The sequence below is a fragment of the Capricornis sumatraensis genome, chromosome 3 (assembly GCF_032405125.1).
Source record: "Capricornis sumatraensis isolate serow.1 chromosome 3, serow.2, whole genome shotgun sequence".
Lineage (NCBI taxonomy): Eukaryota > Metazoa > Chordata > Mammalia > Artiodactyla > Bovidae > Capricornis > Capricornis sumatraensis.
This window is the reverse complement of record NC_091071.1, coordinates 97,607,647-97,631,340: the sequence shown is the minus strand read 5'-3', so window position 1 is coordinate 97,631,340 and position 23,694 is coordinate 97,607,647. Positions and strand designations below refer to the sequence as shown.

Below are 23,694 nucleotides of genomic sequence, written 5' to 3'. Positions count from 1 at the left end.
CTAAAGTTGGGAATGATTCTCGACAGGAAATATATCTCCTCCCTCTTCCCACAGGAGACATTTTTTGATTGTCACAATTTAGGAGAGGATGCTACTAGCATATTGTGGGTAGAGACCAAGGAGGCTTCTCAACACCCTTACTTTGCACAGAAAACCCCCTGAAAAAAGGAATTGTCTGACTTAAAATACCAATAGTGCCAAAGCTGAGAACCTTCCTTTGAGTTAATATAAGATATTATGATCTTTTAAGTGGCAAGTACTGTCTTAACTTAGTATTTAATAGTGTAAAATCCCATGTGATAATTTAAAATTTTCACTTAATTTAAAATTAAAGCTCCACTCTATACTTAGCTAGGAGGAGGGCAAGATGTCTTCCTCTCTTTTCCTTAGCCTTGTATTTCACCCTAACTCTCCATTTTACTAACAAAAGTTTCTAACTACCTTGTGGTCAAAGCTAGAGGAAGGAGGTTGCAAAAATGTCCTTATTTGACCAGTTACAAGAAAGCTTCTCACACTAGGCCTGGCAGACTCTTTAAAGCAGACACTCTCCCTTAGGCACTTTCATGGGTTCCTTGGAGACCCCACTAGGAAAATTTGACTTCAAATCCTTTAATTCAAGCAATTTATTTTCTCCCAGCTGCAGTTCCCTCCTAACTCTCTCTCTCTTTTTATTCTGAGTTCTTCAGGAGCTCAGAAGAACTCACTTGAGCTCTTTTTATTCTGAGGGTAGCTCCCCTACAGCTATCACTTAGTAAACTGTTTTGTACTCAATAGCAACATAAAATTTTTTAATTGATTAAAACCATTCTATTTTAAAAGACTGAGCTCCTGATACTTACGTTTTCCTTCACCTTCCATTTTTCACCTATTAGTTCAGTTCAGTCACTCAGTCATGTCCAACTCTTTGCAACCCCATGGACTGCAGCACACCAGGCTTCTCTGTCCATCACCAGCTCCTGGAGTAGACTTAAACTCATGTCCATTGAGTCGGTGATGCCTTCCAACCATCTCATCCTCTATTGTCCCCTTCTTCTCCTGCCTTCAATCTTTCCCAGCATCAGGATCTTTTCCAATGAGTCAGCTCTTCACATCAGGTGGTCAAAGTATTGGAGTTTCAGCTTTAACATCAGTCCTTCCAATGAATATTCAGGACTGATTTCCTTTAAGATTGACTGGTTTGATCTTCTTGCAGTCCAAGGGACTTTTAAGAGTCTTCTCCAAACCACAGTTGAAAAGCATCAATTTTTCAGTGCTCAGCTTTCTTTATAGTCCAACTCTCACATCCATACATGACTACTAGAAAAACCATAGTTTTGACTAGATGGGCCTTTGTTGGCAAAGTAATGTCTGTGCTTTTTAAGATGCTATCTAGGTTGGTCATACCTTTTCTTCCAAGGAGGAAGTGTCTTTTAATTTCATGGCTGCAGTCACCATCTGCAGTGATTTTGGAGCCCTCCCAAAATAAAATACTCCCATATATTAGAATACCAGATAAAGATCTTACTAGACTGGTTCCATATCCAAACTTGACTTTGAACAAGTTACTTAACCTCTTTAGTTTAGCTTCTTCATCATCTAATATGAGTAGAATTAATTTTGTTTGTTGTTCAGTCTCTAAATTCATGTCCAACTCTGTGGCACCACAGACTGCAGCGTGCCAGGCTCCTCTTTCCAATACTTCAAAAGATCATTTTGTGATTTGATTCAGAAAATATTGATTAAACCTTTACTATGTGCTAAACAATGTTGCAGTATTAGGGACACATTAGTGAACAGTGTTTATAAAAATACCTAAAATTCCTGCTTATACTGTAGTAGAATTAGGTTAAATCACATTATATGCTTAGGAGAGTTTCAAGCATATAGTAAGGTCTCAATACATTTTAGATATAGTCATTAACCCGTTTGAATGATTCTTTATGTGCCTGCATGCTTAGTCACTCAGTTATGTCCGACTACTTGTGACACCATGGACTATAGTTCGCCAGGCTCCTCTGTCCATGGAATTCTCCAGGCAAGGATACTGAAGTGGGTTGCCATTTCCTATTCCAGGGAATTCTCCTGACCCAGGGATTAAACTTGTGTCTCTTGCATCTCCTGCATTGGCAAGTGGATTTGTTACCACTGAGCCACCTGGTAAGCTCTAATATTGAATGATCAGCTTATGATTTGAAAGGAAAAGACCTCCATTTTCCTACTGAGGTGCCCCAAATCTTCACATGAAATCAGTAATTAGGTGAGGACAATGAAGGGCCCTGTTAGGATTAGTATCTCATAGGATAGAGACAATAAATTCCAATCATCTTACCAATTATTAATGATTTTGTTGTTTTGTTGCTATTGTCAGTTGCTAAGTCGTGTCTGACTTTTTGTGGCCCCGTGAACTGCAGCATGCCCAGCTCCTCTGTCCTCCACTGTCTCCCAATGTTTGCTCAAATCCATGTCCATTGAATTGATGATGCTATCTAACCATGTCATCCTCTGCTGCCCCCTTCTCCTTTTGTCTTTGATCTTTCCCAGCATCAGAGTCTTTTCCAATGAATTGAATTCCCACCAGATGGTCAAAGTATTGGAGCTTCAACTTCAGCAACAGTCTTCCCAATGAATATTCAAGGTTGATGTCCTTTAGGATTGACTTGTTTGACCTCCTTGCAGTCCAAGGGACTCTCAAGAGTCTTCTCCAGCACAATGATTAATGATAAAAATCATTATTAATAATGAAAGTGAAAGTTGCTCAGTCGTGTCTGACTCTTAGCCACCCCATGGACTATACAGTCCATGGAATTTTCCAGGCCAGAATGCTGGAGTGGGTAGCCCTTCCCTTCTCCAGGTGATCTTCCCAATCCAGGGATCAAATCCAGGTCTCCTACACTGCAGGCAGATTCTTTACCAGCTGAGCCACAAGGGAACCCCTGTTAATAATGTCATTAATAATAAGATAACTTGAAAGTATTTAGACTCTGTGCTAATGAAGGTACAGACCTTAAATGTTATGTTCATAATTGAATCCATATCCTTTAGCATAGGATGTGATAATCAGTAGGCATTCAGCAACCATGTGCTTATAGTAAATGAATTATTAATAGATACACCCCTAACTTTCATGACAACAGTGAGGCTAGTAAAACTGAGATGGGGGACTGATGAAGACATGGCAAAAGTTTGAGTCAATATGAATTACAGAATTTCACCTAGTGGTAATTTCACACAAATAAGAAGAGAAAGATGTATCTGCATTCTTTTAAAAAAATTAATGAATTAACTTAGCTGTGCCAGGTCTTAGTGGGGCACAAGGGACCTTTGATCTTCATTGTGGCATGCAAAATCTTTTAGTTGCATCATTCGAACTCTTAATTGCATCCAGTTTCCTGACCAGGGATCAAACCCTGGACCCTGGCATTGAGAGCTCAGAGTCTTAGCCACCGGATGGCCAGGGGAATCTGAAATCTTAAAAATATCTGCTTTCTGGAAAAGAAATCACTTTGGGTTAACTTGATAAAGAAGATTGAAAAAATTATTAGGTATGCAGGACCTTTGAAAATGCCTAAATTTCCTACTGTTCAATTTAGTTCATTCAGTCACTCAGTCATGTCCAACTCTGTGACCCCATGGACTGCAGCACACCAGGCTTCCCTGTCCATTACCAACTCTTGGAGTAGACTTAAACTCATGTCCATTGAGTCAGTGATGCTATCCAACCATCTCATCCTCTATTGTCCCCTTCTCCTCCTGCCTTCAATCTTTCCCAGCATCAGGGTCTTTTCCAATGAGTCAGCTCTTTGCATCAGGTGGCCAAAGTATTGGAGTTTCAGCTTTAGCATCAGTCCTTCCAATGAATATTCAAAACTGATTTCCTTTAAGATTGATTGGTTTGATCTCCTTGCAGTCCAAAGGACTCTCAAGAGTCTTCTCCAACACCACAATTCAAAAGCATCAATTCTTCAGTGCTCAGCTTACTTTATAGTTCAACTCCCACATCCATACATGACTATGACTATTAGGAAAACCATAACTTTGACTAGACAGATCTTTGTCTGCAAAGTAATGTCTCTGCTTTTTAATATGCTCTCTAGGTTGGTCATTGCTTTTAATTGAAATTAACAACAGCTTTTTTCTCCACAAGTTAGATGAACTTTTCTATAATTTTGTGTACAGATACAGTTAGGTAGAGGGCTTCCCCCAGTGGCTCAGCATTAAGGAATCTACCTGCATCACAGGAAACATAGGAGATGCAGGTTCAGTCCCTGGATCAGGAACATCCCCTGGAGGAGGAAATGGCAACCCACTCCAGTATTCTTGCCTGAAGAATCCTAGGGACAGAGAAGCCTGGTGGCCTACAGTCCACAAGGTTACAAAGAGTTGGACATGACTGACTAAACACACACACATACACAGGTAGAGCTATCCAGATAAGTTATCATGTTAAATATGAGGAAGTTAATGTGAAAATAAATTGTGAAAATATGGACCTAACCACATTCTCATTACATGTTCATGTAGCAACAGAGCTAATATTTTCACATAAGCAAATTTTTGCTCTTGTGCCCTGTCTAAACAGAAGGGCCTGAGCTATTAATTCAGGTAGTCATCCCATAACTAGCAGTTTTCTATTTGTGTTTGCATAAAGTAATAATCATAAAGGAAAAATTTACTGAAAGCCTCTGATTATTTTTTTTAATCTCCAGTGTTCAGACTGCATCATAGTGCTTCTGATACAAGCGACAAAAACCGAGTTAAAAGCAGATTAAAGAAGTTTATTACCCGAAGACCTTCCCTGAAAACTCTGCAAGAAAAAGGACTTATTAAAGGTATAGAATATTTTATACTTTTACTGTAACAGTGATAAATGAATGTGCCTCTCTGTCAGTAGTTAGTTGGCTCTAAAGGAGTTTTAGGAGATTTTATTCTTCTTAAGTTGCTTATTAAATGTTCTGCTCTATGACAGAAGGAAAAATAGCTATCCAGAAAACTAATCCTGAGAAAAATAAAGGTTGTATCATAAGATCACTGAAAAAATACCAGGTTTTTCCCTCAGAGTATCTGGGAGTGAAGAAAAAACATCCCAGTGGCCCATTAGAATGACCCCACATGCTGGGGTAATCTTTTAATATACTTATTGCTCCAGAATATTTACTAACAGCATCCCTGATCATTCTCAACTGAGTCTTGTATAATAAGTTATCTAATCACCTAGTCATAGTCTGAAGTAGGGCTAAGAAGAAAGTCTAAGATAAACTAGTGTCGTGAAAACTTAACAGGTTTGAAAACTGGAGGACCCAGAACTCAATCTAAATTGAAATAAGCAGATATTTTGCAAGTATGTGTAAAGTGTATAAAATATCCTCCACCATTCCAACACCAGAATAGAAGAACACTCTGGCCTGAGACTGTAATTGGGACTCAGACTTCTAGTCTACCACTCACTAATATTGATGTTGAGCAAGTTGTCATCTCTGAGCCTCAGAGATGTTGTTATCTCAGAGCCTCTTCTGTTACTTACACCCATCACTGAGAAGACTCTTAAACAAATGAGATAATCCATTTAAAGTATTTAACAGTGCTTGAAATATCAATAACCTCAGATAAGCAGATGACACCACCCTTATGGCAGAAAGTGAAGAGGAGCTAAAAAGCCTCTTGATGAAAGTGAAAGTGGAGAGTGAAAAAGTTGGCTTAAAGCTCAACATTCAGAAAACGAAGATCATGGCATCTGGTCCCATCACTGCATGGGAAATAGATGGGGAAACAGTAGAAACAGTGTCAGACTTTATTTTTTTGGGCTCCCAAATCACTGCAGATGGGGACTGTAGCCATGAAATTAAAAGACCCTTACTGCTTGGAAGAAAAGTTATGACCAACCTAGATAGCATATTCAAAAGCAGAGACATTACTTTGCCGACTAAGGTCCGTCTAGTCAAGGCTATGGTTTTTCCTGTGGTCATGTATAGATGTGAGAGTTGGACTGTAAAGAAAGCTGAGCGCTGCAGAATTGATGCTTTTGAACTGTGGTGTTGGAGAAGACTCTTGAGATTCCCTTGGACTGCAAGGAGATCCAACCAGTCCATTCTGAAGGAGATCAGCCCTGGGATTTCTTTGGAAGGAATGATGCTAAAGCTGAAACTCCAGTACTTTGGCCACCTCATGCGCAGAGTTGACTCATTGGAAAAGACTCTGATGCTGGGAGGGATTGGGGATGGGAGAAGAAGGGGACAACAGAGGATGAGATGGCTAGATGGCATCACTGACTCAATGGACGTGAGTCTGAGTGAACTCCGGGAGTTGGTGATGGACAGGGAGGCCTGGCGTGCTGCGATTCATGGGGTTGCAAAGAGTTGGACACGACTGAGCGACAGAATTGAACTGAACTGAACTGGAACATAAGTATTCAAAAAATGTCCTCTGCTATCACTAATATTATTATCATTCATTACTGTTGTTACCAGATAGATGAAAGGATGGATGTACAGATAAAACCAGTGATGTAGATTTCTATGACTGGAAATTACCTTATAGATCACTGAGGCAAATGTATTATTTTCCTAAGAAAAAAATATAGGCATCAAGTCCATTATTCTCCCTGGTTTTCAGATTTTCTAACCAATGCACACATTTTGAAAATTAAGTACAAGAAAGAATTTGAAAATAGGCTAAAATAAAGTACTAAAATAAACTGTGAATGAAGTGGAAAGATATCCTTATAGAAGTCAAAAAGTGGTTTATGATACAAGTATTTCTCAGGAACAGGGCAAAGCAGATAGTATTTTCAGCACTACTTAGGATGAGAATTATTTCAATAGTTTACAATAGCCATCTGACCTATTAACTTCAGTCTCTTTTTAAAATAGGTGAACATATCACAAAAATCATCTAGCATTTTGAACCAATTGTGAAAGGTTAAATTTTGCAAAGCATGAACATACCTATCACTAATAGAGTGGAAAATTCTTTAACATAAGCATTTGGAAGTAGAACTAGCACCTGCTTTAAATCAGTCTTTAGCTCAGACTTTTACTCTCTGAAATGTCCTTTTCAGTGGACAGCATTTGGTCTTCTACAGATTCAACTTCACATCATAATATTGCAGTACCTCCAGTTCTACCTTAGAATTTATCCCATGGATTATCATTTTCTTAGAAAAAAATCAATAGCATGTTACCTGCCATCATGACAAAGTATAAAACCAGATAAGCAGCCCAAACAATTACAATATGACAAACTCCAAATTTTTCATGACTGTAGCAAAATAAAAGAGGTTTTAATTCAGTGGCATGGTCTGGGCCCCAGTCAAAATGCTAAAGAATTAAAAACCATAGTGCTCTAGAATTGGTCTCAGAAAACAGCAGAGAAACTGGATGCCTAATGCAATTTTCATACTGATGTAATGGAACCACTGAACACACTCCAATGGTACATTTCCTATCTTAAAGCTCCATTGCATTTTCACCATAGCTGACCAATGAGTCAGAATTCATTAGTAAGGCTATGGAAAATCTATGTGAAATTCCAATTTGATAAGCTTCCATTGTTGTCTTCAGTGGAATTTTCTTCCAAATACAGATCAAGTTATGCAAATACACTCACTTCTTGGGCTTGTTTCAGTTTTAACTGTGAATTTTTTGTAAGGCTTCTGAGACTTTTTTTAAAACTGAATAGAAAGCATTAAACCAATTTTTAAAAATATCGACCCAGTCAAATTTAGTATGTTAAGTCCGTTTTCTTAGCATATTTAAGGCAAAGACTTAGGGGGAGAAAATGAAAACAGTGTTTTTGATTGGCTGTGAAAAATCACACAAAATAAATCAATGATTAACACTTAAATGGTTAATTTCTCCAAGTAAAATGACTTAACTCTTTCTAGAGAAGAATTATTTGGAAAAAAGAGATAATGCCTTTAAATTGTCCTGGAGTGTGTTTTCCCAAATTATATTAAATATATATTCAAATACATATTGGAATATATATTTAATATATTCTTTTGCATAGAATTGATGCTTTTGAACTGTGGTGTTGGAGAAGACTCTTTAGATTCCCTTGGACTGCAAGGAGATCCAGCCAGTCCATTCTGAAGATCAGCCCTGGGATTTCTTTGAAAGGAATGATGCTAAAGCTGAAACTCCAGTACTTTGGCCACCTCATGCGAAGAGTTGACTCATTGGAAAAGACTCTGATGCTGGGAGGGATTGGGGGCAGGAGGAGAAGGGGACAACAGAGGATGAGATGGCTGGATGACATCACTGACTTGATGGATGTGAGTCTGAGTGAACTCCGGGAGTTGGTGATGGACAGGGAGGCCTGGCGTGCTGCAATTCATGGGGTCGCAAAGAGTCGGACACTATTGAGCGACGGAACTGATCTGAACTGAACTGAACTTTGCATATGTGGAGTAAAGACCTCCATTACTGAGGTTCAGGAAAGCTGTACATGGTAGTTTGGGTCTTACAAGTGTGCTTCCTGATACCTAGGAGGGTTTTGGCAAGGCCACAGCCACTTTTCAAAGTGTTTACGCTTTTATGCAACATTCCCAACAGATTGAGAGGCCTGAGCTTTGAATTCAACCAGCGTTTATTGAGCCCCCACTGTGGGGCAGGAAAGGCTGTGTTTTATTGACTTTCAATGCCCAGCAGAACAATATTCACAAAGCACTTTAGGTGAAAAGAAAACTGTCACAATATCGCACAGTATAAACTCAGGCACAAACCCTTTCTTTAAAACCTGATTTTTGGACTCATGGAGACCCGGCCAATATGTGATTTCGTTGGCTAGATTTTAGATAGGGAAGTAGCCTCTTAATGGGGCTGCATTTTCTCATTTCTTTAATATGACTAATGAAAAGGGTACCTTATGATGCCAAAACGGGGCCAGCAGAAAATTCTGAATTATCACCCAATGAAAAGCAATAGTAATAGCTCAGGTGGGTGTCACGATCATTGTGCCATTGCAGTAGTAGCTTCTGAAAAGCCTTCAATTTCTCCAAGTGCTTTCACATTTGCCAAGGGAATAGCAAGAGCTTTTTAAATGTATGAGTTTATTACATTGAGCCGCTCATGGAAAACAAAACTCCAATCAATGTAATATGTAAATTATAGGGAATAGGGTACACTTTAGGGTGGTAGGTATGTTTGTACATGTCCTCTCCTTGCTTTTGGAACTGAAGTAATTGCTCATTAGCATCAGCCAAACTACCTTATGTAATCTTTCAAATAGCAGCATTGACATCCAAGAACATAAAACACAGGCAACGCAATTTTTAGAAAAGATAATAATTGGTTGGATTTTTAGGAGCAACTAACATTTCTTTATGTCAAAATGATAGAGAATATTGTGTATTTTGAAAGTGGTTTCTTTCATCTTTGTATAGAAAAAAACCATACTGGATGACATTAGTAGAAATTGAGAGCACTGTGGTAATACTTCCGTTTTTTAATGTTTGTTATAAGGGAAACAGCCAGTATAAGGATTAAATAGTACACCTCCAGGATTTATGATGAAAAGCAGTGTTTTCCCGCCTCATGCTCATTTTCTTCCTTATAGGGACCATTTAGGGTGGTTTCTATTTGTAGTTCTCAAGGCTGCCTCTCTATCTTAGTTATTGTTATTTGGGGTATAGATTTTTGTTAATATCTTTATCTTTAATGTTTCAATATCTTTCTTCATAAATTTCAGACATTACCTCAGGTTTATTTTACAGTGAATCTGGCAATTAAACTAGACTTCGTCTACCTGTCTTTTTCTCTCCCAAATACTCAAATACAGTTGGCTTTGCTGTTACTATTGGCTTCATCCGAAATATCCAACATACTTAGACCTCTGTTTATTGTTCTGTTGACCATAGACAATTGTGACTTAATGCCTCCACTGACAAGATGACAAGCAAGGTGTCCTTTTCCCCTTTCATCTCCTTTACTTTTGCTGTTAAGTCTTTACTTCTACCTCATGAAAAGTTATATTATTTCACTGATTTCTGTAATTATGACTTATCTATAGGTTGACTCTGGAAGTTAAAAATGAAGAAACAACATTCATATTATTATGACTATATAAGATTGCTTTTTGTGGCATGAAGTATTAGACTTCCCTCTCTGTTCTTACGGTATCACGACCCCCTGACTTTTATTAAGGAGAAATGTCCCTTGATCTCCTTTCTTTTACATTCGAAGGTTGTATTAGTAAGTTTATGTTGTTTCACCGCTACAATCAAGAATTCTACCGTCATCCCCTATATTTCAAATCTAAATGTGAAAAAAGTGATCAGTCATGTAATCATGTAATTATTATGAAATTTTTCACCAAGTAGTGTGCCAGATTGGATTAATTTATCCACAGGTCTGATACCATGCCTTATTGGCTGTGCAAATTATAATCTTATTATTTTTAAAGCTTATGCTTCATCATTTCCTTATAATCACACTGTTGTTTAGCTTGATACATCTTGGGATTGTGGATTTCTTGTACAGATGTTTATCTCCCAAAGTTTTATTTTTCATTGCTTTCTGAGTTTTACATCCTCAAAGGATTTAGTCCTCTCTATTAAACATTCTATGTACCTTAGTCTGTGACTCCCTGGTTTTTACCCCAGAATTTCTTCTAAAACCCTTCCATCATCCTACTCCATTTGTATTGGTTGCTTTCCAGGTTTCACTTTTGTTGTTGTTATTTAGTTGCTAAGTAATATCCAACTGTTTGCTACCCCATGAACTGCAGCATGCCAGGCTCCCCTGTCCTTCACTATCTCCTGGAGCTTACTCAAATTTATGTCCATTGAGTCGGTGATGCTATTTAACCATCTCATCCTCTCCTGCCCTCTTCTCTTTTTGCCTTCTATCTTTCCCAGTATCCGGATCTTTTTCAAGGAGTTGGCTCTTTGTATTAGGTGGCCAAAGTGTTGGCTGGAACTTCAGCTGCAGCATTAGTCCAGCGAATATTCAGGGAATATTGGTTTTCTTTAGGATTGACTGATTTGATCTTCTTGCAGTCCAAGGGACTCTCCAGAGGTTTCTCCAGCATCACAATTCCAAATCATCAGTTACTCAGCCTTCTTTTTGGTCTAATTCTCACATCCATCCATACAAGACTACTGGAAAAACCAGAACTTTGACTATATGGACCTTTGTCAGCAAAGTGATGCCTTTGCTTTTTAATATGCTGTCTAGGTTTGTCATAGCTTTCCTTCCAAGAAGCAAGTATCTTTTAATTTCATGGCTGCAGTCACCATCTGCAGTGATTTTGGAGCTCAAGAAAATAAAATCTTTCACTGCTTTCACTTTTTCCCATTATACTTGCCATGAAGTTATGGCCATGATCTTAGGTTTCTTTTTGTGTGTGTTTTACGTTGAATTTTAAGCCAGCTTTTCACTCTCATCTTCCATTAGAGTGGTATCAGCTGCATATCTCTTCTAAAATCCTTCCATAATCTTACTCCATTTGTGTTGGTTGCTTTCTATGCTTCACCTTTTTTACTCTGTGATTTCCTTTCATTGATCTTCTGAGCTGTATTCACTGTCTTCTGAATCCCATGCCTTTTCTTTCTTGCCTTAATTTCTTCTCTTATTATGTAACAGCCTTCAGTAACTCATTTAGAAAACATGAGACCCTGACTAAAAATATCTTCAGTATGTCCATACACTTAATCAATACTTTTGTTGTGCATAAAATCCCATTGCCTCTAGAATATAGAGTTGCAGCTTCCATTCTTACTCTTGTTACTTTGAATTCTTTTTTCTTTCAGAATCGTTGATTTCTTTTGTCTGTTTTTTTTTTTTTTTTTGGGTGGTCTTTGAGATTCTATAGTCAAGATAATGTATACAGTTGGCAGAATTTTTAAAATTTACTTTGCTTGGCACTCAATTTGAAGAATTGTGAATCTTTGCCTCTGAAATTTTTTCTCTTTCTTATTATGTTAATAATTTTCTCCCATCAGTTTTCTGTTGCCCCCTTTGTGATCTTTAGGATGTGAGTATTAGAACGTCAGAATTGGTTTTTCTCATGTTCTGAAAGAATTCTCAGTTTCATCATTATTTTTGCTTCAACTATTATATTTTCAGTTTTCTAGACATCCTTCTTATTCTCCATTCTTTTTTACATACCTCACTCTCTCGGATTATATGAGGACAGGTTTTGTTTGACCATAATGTTCCCATTCCTAATAGTGAGGATGATACTTAGCACTCAGTAAACATTAATTCATTGAATAAGAGAGAAAATAGAAAATAGATTATATTTTTTTCTAACTTGTCAACTTGTATAAATTAAAATTCGTTGTTGTTTTGGCCTTTTAATTTTAAGATTTTCTCTTCTTTGAATCATCAATGTCATCTACGTTCCTTTTACTCATATATTTGTCCGATTCTCTTTCATCACATTAGTAACTTCACTCACATGTCTGGTTGGCCATTGTTCTTCGTTCTTATTACCAAATGAGGCTCCACAAAAATGAGCTGTAATTCTGCATACATGGGTAGAGCTAGCTTGTCAGTGGTATGTTTTTGCTCTAGGGTGATCTATAGGAACTATCAGACCTGCTTGAAATATTAAATATTTCCATAGGATAGAGTATGCCTTATATACTTTTGCTAAACTGAATAAATCTGTGTACAATTTTTTATAATGAGAGAAAATTTTCAACTCTATTTTATAATTAAGGGAATTGAGTTTATTTGAAAGCATAACAGCTTTAGAATGTGACTAAGCTAAGTTAAAGGTAGATTCTGTCATCTGTCAGTTATAAATTTAATATTTGGTTATCAACTTTTGGGTTTATAAAATTTTCATCATAAAATTCAAATGAAATTCTATTTAAGTTTATTTATTTTAAATGAAAGAATCTCACACAGTGCCCAACTTATCTTAAACATTCATCAGCTCCCTTGATTTCTTCCTTTCTTTCTTCTGTCTTTCCTTCCTTGTTTTCATCTTTCTTTCCTTTTTTCCCCCCTCTTCCTTCTTTTCTTACTTTTGTTTATAGAGGAAATCATGACCAAGATGACCCTAGGAAAACACTCTCTCAAGTATTCTTTTAATGTTTGAGAAATCAATCCAGACAAGTATCAAGGAAAGGCAGCAGTAATTTATTTACTTCAAGGAAAGCATAAAAATCATTTGCAGTTGGCTCATATTTGCCATTTTGGGTAATTTTTATTATGGTACTCTTTATACAAAAATGGGCATGAGCTCATTTTCTTTCCTATCTACACCCACTAACATGGTGTTATCCAATTGCCAAAATGTTTAATAATTACCCAAACAGACAATTGTTTAAGTTTCTGGCATATGAGAAAATAATATCTTTAATATCACAGTACTTTCGTAAAATATATGTTATACTGAGAAGTAAAGAAAGCTTTGCCATCCAAGTTGCTGATAGAAGTTATTAGCCCTAAAGTTTCAGCAGTCATGTTTATGAATAGCAAAATCACTGAGTTAAGAGGACAGTATTTTTAAAGTAATTTGTTAGAGCTAATGTATGACAAAGTAACCTACCTGTCACATTGTTAATTTAAGCAAAATATTTATGAGCAACACTGCAATATACCTTTGAGTAGAGATATGCTTCAACTTGCCACTTTATCAGTGTTAGTCTGAGAATAATTATATTTGAATTTATATACTGGGGCATGGGTCTATCATTGCTTGGGCCTGAAATACTCTCACAACTTCCACAATATGCATTAATGTGCTTAAAAATATCTTGTAAATCTTCTTTTCTTTAAACTTCTTTATGGTTCATAATTGAACTGTGATCCTTACGTGTGAGCTGTGTCATGATTTAATATTAGCCAAAATTAATAGCCAACCTTAAGCTGCTTTATCTTGGCCTATAAGCTTCCTGGTTCCTCTGCATTTATAGTTCCCAGGCAGTTTCTGTTATTTAAAGGCTCTTGGGAGCAAATGTGTTCATAATAGAGTACCACATAGCTAGCTTTTGTTCAATAATAAAATACAGGTCACCATGAAAGATGGCAAATGTTGAGGAAAAAGTGCACCTGGCTAGCAGGTTAAGCCCATGTCTTTTAAAAGCCTGTTATCCAGAGAGGAAATGATCCTGATATTATGAGATATTAAAAGCAAAATAACTTCGGAGCAACAAGAGAGAAATGAGGTCCAGAATGGGAGCAAATTAGTAAGGGGGAAAAGAATGAGCAAGAGTAATGAATTGGTTTCCCTGTGGTTCAAGAACTTATTTTCTTATGGAGGGAGAACTTTTCACACACGATTCATTAGAATATATTATTTGAGATGGTGACTTACCTATACTTGATTTTTAGTATCTACAAAATGATATTATCTGTAATTTCCTGCTATAAACTACTATATTTTGTATGTTTGCAGGTAATGTTATTTTTCTACTATTCTCCATTTTTCTTCCTTTAAAATATATTACTAACATTTGAGTCGAGTTCTTAAGATCTCTGTCTTTTTTTAGGTAAAAGAAAGTTCTGGATAATATCAGCCTTTAGCTCTAAAGCTGACTGTGTTTCTAGTAACAGACATTCTAAATATGGAGAATATAAAATGAATAAGACCCAATTGATTTCAAAATAGCATATTGGCATTTTGTTGTTAGCCAATGGCCTCTAAAACCCATATTAATTCTTGTCCTGGCAGAAGATGGTTGGTTTTAGCCATTCCATGGACTATTTATTATTAAAAGGTTGCCCAGTGTTTTGGCATAGCTTACAGAGTTAGTCTAATCTTGGTGACAGTTTGAAATATTGTTTTTAAGCCTTTCAGTTCGAGGACTGACAAGTTTTCGTAAAGTAAGAAGAAATCAGCATGAGCACCAGTAAGGAAACAGTACCAGGTAGAGACAGGTTTTGTTTTGTAATAAACCATGTTTTAAGCATATTCTGTGCTCTAACTCAAATTGTATATGTTTGTGCATGTGTGTTTGGACATGTATGCATGTGTGTGTAGATCGTGTACAGGATAAGAAGCCTCTCTTCCCATCCCTGATGTTGCACCAACCCAAGTTTATTTGCTGTCTGAAGCATATCCTCAACTAGTTGCAGATGACCAAAAGTCAGGCTGCTGTGCTGCCCTCTGGAGAGGTGGTCTATGGCCGCTCAGTCCTCTAATCACATCCTAAATCTTTCCTCCACGAAACCACCTGAAGAGAAGAAAAAGATGCAGGGCTCTCATCAGTGTCCACAGGAGTCCCTCTTCTAAAGGTTAGCATTTATTATTGATACCCTGCTGTTCTCCAGCAGGTGTTCTCATACGACACAGTTCCCTCATGACTCCTAAACCCAGCTCACAGGCAGGGGAAGATTCTTCAGCCACATTCTTGTTAGCTTTTCAGGACCTCGGTAGACTGTACAGACTGCATCCAAAACCGATGCTGGCACTTTACCTTCTCCTTTGTAGTTTTTGTAGTTCTGTTGCTGAAAATACATTGATTCCATTTTGTAGTGGGGTGGATAATGGAGGGAGGGGAAACCAGTGTTTCTTCCTGACCGGGAGATGGATAATTTGAACAAATATGTGAATAAATGCTTCATATATAGTGAGATGAATTCAGTTTTTCATAGTGCTTGGAAAAGGAGGTACTCTTGGTATGATTGGGATTCGAGGGTCCATTTTATGTATGTATGTTGACTCTGCCTCTAGAGATGTTACATTTCAGAGCTCTCCCAACCAGTTTCTCCTCATGAGGGTCCACATTCAGCAGATGTGTGGATGGCTACGAGCAGAGGAAATGTTGCTACTGCTGCTGCTGCTGCTAAGTCGCTTCAGTCGTGTCCGACTCTGTGTGACCCCAGAGATGGCAGCCCACTAGGGTCCCCTGTCCCTGGGATTCTCCAGGCAAGAACACTGGAGTGGGTTGCCATTTCCTTCTCCAGTGCGTGAAAGTGAAAAGTGAAAATGAAGTCGCTCAGTCATGTCAGACTTTGCGACCCCATGGACTGCAGCCTACCAGGCTCCTCCATTCATGGGATTTGCCAGGCAAGAGTACTGGAGTGGATATGTTACCATCAATAATTCATTTTGACATATCTTAACATGAAAATGGGCTTCCCTGGTGACTCAGTGGTACAGAATCTGCCTGCCATCGCAGGAGACGTAGGTTCGATCCCTGAGTCAGGAAGATCCCTTGGAGTAGGAAATGACAGTCCACTCCAGTATTCGTGCATGGGAAATCCCAGGGACAAAGCAGTCTGGTGGGCCACAGTCCATGGGGTCACAAAGAGTAGGACACGACTTAGTGAGTGAACAACAACAACAAAGATTGATATAGTGCTCTTTTTATTTCCTTCAGCATCACTGACAGTGTGGCCTACAAATCTTTCCTCTTAAATTCATGTCTATTATAAATCAGAAATGTTCCACAAATTCCCAACATAAAGGAAAAAAAGAAATGTATCATTTTACTGGAGGGAACAAATATAAAACTCTCTCTCTTGTCCAATATAAAAATATCTCTTTTGACTTGTTACCCTATCTGATTAGTGACATTGAAATTTGACCAGCCTCTGTAAAATTTAATCATCAGAAAAATAACTCTGTGTCACAAAAATACTATTCCAGCATATTCGACTTTTCTGTGGGAAAGAGGCAAGAGGCCATATCAGAATTTGGATAATCATAATTGGTGGTCTGTCAGTATTAGTCACACTGCAATATGAGGAGGTATTATCTCCCAACTTTCCTTTGAAATTGACTATGTTGCTCTAAGTGTGTTTTATCAAAGCATTTTCTGGGGCAACAGATCTGAAAACATAAACTTTATGTAGCATTGTTCCTCCTTAGAAATTTCTCTTTAATATGTCCTTTCTTTTTGAAGATAAAATAAAAGTACATAAAAGAGTTCTGGGAATAGGCAGCTATATGTCATAAATACCCTTCACTCCCCCTTGCCCAGGGCCCCCGGAGCCCCCAAAATTTGGAAATAATTTGATTGAAGTGATGACTGCCTTGATCTTGTTTGAATACTCCTCCTTCTTCATTGTCTTTTCTCTATGGGAGGCAACAGTCCTGTCATGGAGTCATTCTTGGGAGAAAAAGAGGTATTTCAAGCAACCATATTTTCCAAACACAAAATTGAGACACATGGCCTGACAATGACATAATATTTGAAATCGAGACTGTGCTCAAAGATCCAGAACATATGGTTGAAAGAGTTTTCTTATAAAAAGCAACTATTAAGACACTTTCTGTATTCTTATTCACAAAGGGCACATTCCTCCATCCCTTTTATTCTCATGTTAAAATTATTACCCATACATGGGAAGACTAGACCACTTTTCCCTCAAATGTGTTGCCTTGGCAGTGCAAAAAGCACCCTGTTGACTAAAAAGTTAAATGCGCAGCCATCAAGGAAGCAATGCAAACCAGACTGCCAAACATATTATGAATATATTGCGCTTCTTAAAAATGCTAGTTGGTTTTTCGTACTGGAGTATTGACTAACTGTCTGCGTTTGATGTATGGTTTACCAGCCTGATGTCGACTTATGGTTAGAGCTTAACTTGTTAGTTCTGCTTTTGCAGCCAATTCAGAATAACTACAGATGCCTTGAGATATTAAAATTGACTGCTCAAATGGACTCAGTGTGGGAGTTTCATTGGTTTTAAATTGATAACAGCTGAAAGAGTGAATGATTAAAGTGTACATGGGCATAGGACACAGCTCTTTCACAGGAACTCTTGTGAACAAACTCCCTGAGTGTGGGAATATTTTCTGTCTTTTTATATCATAGTTGTGCCTAAGCAATCTTGAGTTAAATGTTAAAATTGCACAGAAAAAAATCAGAAGCCTACAGGAGAAATAATTCCTGAGAAACTGAGATAAATTTTGATGAAGTAGGCTCCTATTCTATAGGGAACATTTAAAGTTAAGTGGCATTCCATAAGGTGGTAATTGTGTCTATTTCCCAGGCATTTGAGTTAAATAAGCTGTATAGGAAGCATAAACTGTCATAATAGAAGGGCTTGGAAGTGTTGTGTACATCTCTTTTTTCAACTCTCAAAAACTGAAGCACAAAAGTGCCTTATCACAGATAAGTCAAACAAAGCCTTCTCTTTGCTTTCTTATTCTCCTGGGAATAGTTATTATTGTTTTCATTATTTAAAAAGATGATCAGAACACTTTCTTCTCACACAATAAAGAAAACATAAAAGAGAAATAACAAAACTTTTCTCTCTCATCAAATCAACATTTATGTAATTAAAAAAAGATTTTATGAAAATGTGCTTTCACAATTTAACAGTAGCTTAGGGTAAAAGCCCAGGAAAGAAAAGAATACAGAGTCATTTCAAGAAGTTTGTAAGAATGATGATGGTGATGGACAGGGATGATGATGGTGATATCCTGGTGATGGACAGGGAGGCCTGGCATGCTGCAGTCCATGGGGTCACAAAGAGTTGGACACAACTGAGCGACTGAACTGAACTAATAAGAAACGAATATTTGTTTACACATGTCTTCTTCAACTTACATTTTTTTCAAGAGTTCAGTTATTATTACTATTGAGATTACGTATATGTTATTACAATATGTTATTACATATTGTGACCTAACTCCATCTTGTATTTTCTATTGTCTCCAGCATTTTTTTTACCTTTGATAATATGTTTAAAAAATACTTGGAATACTTTGTATAGCTGACTGATACTGAGCATCAACCTATAATATTAAAGTTGCGTGTGTGTTAGTCTCTTTGCTGCTGCTACTGCTGCTAAGTCACTTCAGTCGTGTCCGACTCTGTGCGACCCCATAGACGGCAGCCCACCAGGCTCCCCTGTCCCTGGGATTCTCCAGGCAAGAACACTGGAGTGGGTTGCCATTTCCTTCTCCAATGCATGAAAGTGAAAAGTGAAAGTGAAATTGCTCAATCATGTCTGACTCTTAGCGACCCCATGGACTGCAACTTACCAGGCTCCTCCATCCATGGGATTTTCCAGGCAAGAGTACTGGAGTGGGGTGCCAGTGACTTCTCCAATGTTAGTCTCTCAGTCATGTCCAATTCTTTGCAGCCCCATGGACTGTATCCCTCCAGGCTCCTCTGATAATGGGGATTCTCTAGGCAAGAATACTGGAGTGGGTTGCCATTCCCTTCTCCAGGGGATTTTCCAGACCCAGGGATCGAACCCAGGTCTCCTGCATTGTAGGCAAATGCTTTACCATCTGAGCCACCAGGGAGGACAGTAATGAAGTTGGGATTTATTAAAGAAATTTAATATATAAAGTATATACTGCTACTAATATTAATGAAGGTGAAGGTGAAGTCGCTCAGTCATGTCCGACTCTTTGTGACCCCATAGACTGTAGCCTATGAGGCTCCTCCGTCCATGGGATTCTTCAGGCAAGGATATTGGAGTGGGTTGCCATCTCCTTCTCCAAGGGATCTTCCCCACCCAAGGATCGAACCCAGGTCTCCCACATTGGAGGGAGACCTTTAACCTCTGAGCCAATCCTCCTTTAGTAGATACATATATATGTTCAGACATGTAAGATAATCATTATAAAGAATGCTATAATTTTAAAGCAAAATAAGTCATATATATTTGGCCAATATTTATAAGAAAATTTAGTACATATTTATTGCTGAAATTTTGCCCCAAATTATAACCTACATACCTAGAGTAAATCCTAAATTTGCCTAACTTGATGCCTCCTGAGATGCATACAGCCATTGAATTGTGCTTGGTGTTGTGATGGATAACTTGGGCAGATAGCTATCTAAGAGGCTATTACAAGGATTGACATCTTCATCAGATTTAATTCACTTAGAAATGTAAGAGCAAAGGAGAGAAATTTTCATTCTCTTTCAACAGTTATTGAGTTCCAATTTTTTAATGATTTTCTTATCTACCCATATTAGACAGGAGAGAGATTTTAGAGGAGATGTAATCCAAGTTAAACACATGTGAGGGTCGTTAACTTGAATATATCACTCCTAACTTATCCCTTTGAACTTGGAACTCAAACTCATAGGAGGGAAAAAATGATGGAGGCGGAAGAGGACTGGCCTTGGTTAACCTCACAATGAAGGAATCTATCATGCACTAGAGGCTAAGAAATAAGAAAACAGATGGTCTGAAAATAATGTCTTGAGGATATCTTAGCATCTTGATATTCCAAATAATCTAAATTTCAGAAAAGCTATTATTCCCCCAGACTCCTTCATCATTTGCACCACCTCATACATTCCTTCTCTGAACAGTATAATATGTTTACATCTTTTGTGACTGTACATTTGAAATGTACTGGGGCCTTGAGTATGGTACAATTTTTTTATCTTAAAAATGTAATTAGCATAGAATAAATTCAATATTGTGTAGAGAATTTGACAGGACCTCACTTAATGTTTTTTAGAAACAATTAACATGTCAGAAGAGGAAGTGAGAGCACTTTTTGGTCATAAATCTGTTTACATAATTACCAGTTGAAGAAGTCAAACATTTTAGGAGGAAAAAAATGCAAGGTTAGACCCTGTTTTCATCAAAAGCAGTATTCCCAATGAAGTCAGATATCTCAAATTCTCTACCATGAGGTTTTTTATTCATGTATACACTTGTACGCACGCCCCTTTAATCAGAAAGATCACATATTAAAAGTATGATTGAATAATCTTTGAAGAAAAGTAATATTGGTTAGAAATACACTGTCCATCACACACAAGGAAAGACAATTACTTTTATCTGTGTGGGAAGTTTTATGTTCAATTCAAGATGCCACAGCAATATGGAGAAAGTATTTCAAGGGTGGCTATGTAGTGTAGGTATTAATATATAAGCTTTCCAAATATGACCATATGGGGCCACATACCAGGGCACTTTATCAGTAAGATGTCTGTCCCATAGTGCATTGTGGAGGACAGATTGGAAATCAGAAAATCTGGTCAGGGAACTGTGGCCTCAGAAGGGATGGATGGGCAGGAGGTACATGGTGGGGGAAAACAAGATCACAACCCTGCACTGAGAACACATAGAGAATAAATAGCATATTGGAGACAGTTGGGGAGGTGGGACATCTTATCTGATGAATTCTGGAGAAGGTAGTAAGTACTTTTGGGTAAAGTTCTAGTGGAAAACATTTCCCAGTGATAATCCAAAGCCATCTGTGCCTACAATCAGTTATTATAGTACGAACACTATGGAATGCATAGAGAAAGCTTCTGCCTCCCAGATGCAGTTCTCTAACTCAAGAGTCTGAGAAGCTGCCATGTATATGTGTGTTGAGCTTCAGTTTCACCTGCTGAGCTGGATGGTAGACATTCAACTGAGACCCACTGCGTGGAGTCTGTGCTAACCCATTTGCCTCACCATCTGGAGGTTAGGGGTGGTGGAAGCATCCTTTGCTGGAGAAGGTCCCAGCCTGTTGCCTCCATTATCACCAGCCTCGACTCCTAGACTACAAGAATATCTAACAAGTAATGCAGCAACGCTGTGCATCCTTGGGAAAAAGAGGTGCTTGAACACAAAACTGTGCTTAGTTTTGTATGATATTTCAGTATATAAAGAACACTTGAAATAATGAAATGTGTGAAATACTATTTTCCTCCTTGGGTCTGGGGGCATGTGGTGTGAACTGATGAGATGATAGTGGCCACATCTCCCTCTGCTGTTTGAAAGAGCTATATGTAACCTATTGTACTCAGGGCAACAATGTACTGCAGTCATTAAGCCACAAAGATGGTGGGATTGTGAAGCAGATTTGAAGTCTGTCTTGGCTCCGCTACTTATATTTTTGTGAATTAGGGCAAAGTAATGAAATCTGCTGTCTTAACACTTTCCAGATATTACCTCTTAGAATTGTTGATACTATGTAAAGAACAATCAGCATAGCAAGTAATAGCTATTCATTCTTATACTCCTAATTCTTCTCTTACTATCTCAGAGTATATTGTATGTGCTTCTTCTCCTGGATGCAGAGTAGACATTCTGAAAATTTCAAAACAGATAAAAGATGCTGAGATTTTCGTGAGACTGCATTAAGAAAATCAACATGTGGAACATCCTATCCACCTTGTGCTGTTGTATCCAATAACAAGGCTAAAGAACTCTGCTTGCATTTCTTTGTGCTTTGATGGTTATCTACATTGCCTACTCATCAGTTCAGTTCAGTTGCTCAGTTGTGTCCAACTCTTTGAGACCCCATGAAACACAGCACGCCAGGCCTCCCTGTCCATCAAAAATTCCCAGAGTCTACTCAAATTCATGTTCATCGAGTCAGTGATGCCACCCAGCCATCTCATCCTCTGTTGTCCCCTTCTCCTCCTGCCCCCAATTTCTCCCAGCCTCAGGATCTTTTCCAATGAGTCAACTCTTCACATGAGGTGGCCAAAGTATTGGAGTTTCAGCTTTAGCTGAATCTCCTTTAGGATGGACTGGTTGGACCTCCTTGCAGACCAAGGGACTCTCAAGAGTCTTCTCCAGCACCACAGTTCAAAAGCATCAATACTTCAGAGCTCAGCTTTCTTCAAGGCTAATTCTCACACATACTCGTAAGTCACTGTTTTCTAAGAGGATACAGTATTTCATAAAGCAGAATCCCCCAAGAGATGAGTGAGGGAGGAAAACGTACAACAAATATGGCATAATATATTAAATGTCAATTGCTTCAAGGGGCATTTAGGTCATAGATTTCAGAAAATTACAAGTGGGAAAAGAAGTGGGAAAGATTACTATTTCTTTTACTCTATGGCCCTTAAACTGAACCTTAAAGTATTTGGATATGAGAAGAAATGAGTAAGACATGTAAGGTACACAGTTGTAGGAAAGCATGGGTAATGGTGACTTGGATGAAATATAACGGATTTAATAAGTCATGGTGGCAGGTGGTTCGCATAGGGTCAGGCTAAGGACCTTGTACTTTATTTTATGATCAATGTTATTATTCACTCAGTACCATTACATATTTCTTATTTATTTGATGAACATATATTGAAGACCTACCATGTGGTAAGTGATAGCCTGGATGTTGGGCCCACCAAGATATGTAAGGTGAGATTCCTTTCTTGAAAATTAGACACTGCCTAAAAGAAGTATTCCATATTAAAATAAAATTATGTCCATATCTCGCCAGCTTGGCTCCATTTGAAAAGTCCAGTGGAAATATATATAGTTATCCCTTACTATCATTTGAGGATGCTACAACCCTGTGTGTAAAATGCCACAGTACAGTGATTCCTCTGTATTTGCGGGTTCTATATCCCTGTATATGTGAAGGACTGATTGTGTTAGAAAGCCACATTATGAAATTAATTTTACTTAATTCCTATTTAACCTCAATGGGCCACGTCCCAGCAACCTGTTACTGTGAATGAAGTAACAATGACATGAAGGTAGCAAGTCTTCATAGGTAGCAAATATCACAAGTCTTGACTCCCACCAGTATCATCATAAGAATTCAGCCTTTCTGTTTCCAATGTCTCCCCAGCTATTTCTGGGACACCTGGAGTGTATCACGTCTGAGAACTGCTCTCTTCATGTTCTTCTCTGATTCCTCTTCTTTGATATCTCATTGCCTACAAACTGGACAAGGAAGGCAATTTGCCATGGCCACAGATAGCCAGCGTCTTCTGATCAGTGACTGCTTCAGGGCCTACTTACTGTCCAGAAGTCTCCAAACCTACAAAACCTTCCAGGGCCTGCAGTCCCTCTGGTTCTGCTGCATTTCTGGCTTCACTCTGCCTGCAGAACAACAAGGAAGACTGCCCTGCTCCCAGACATCCACATGGTTCAGTTGATCTTTTTA

At 38.1% G+C, this 23,694-nt stretch overlaps 1 protein-coding gene across 1 annotated transcript in view; it reads left to right on the top strand.

Annotated features, from left to right (window-relative positions):
- ARHGAP15 (Rho GTPase activating protein 15) overlaps positions 1–23,694 on the top strand; it is a 707,176-nt gene that overhangs the window by 416,630 nt on the left and 266,852 nt on the right. The window contains exon 9 of the mRNA XM_068968725.1: positions 4,686–4,808. Within this exon, the coding sequence (XP_068824826.1) occupies positions 4,686–4,808 (123 nt within the window). The remainder of the gene's footprint in view (positions 1–4,685; positions 4,809–23,694) is intronic.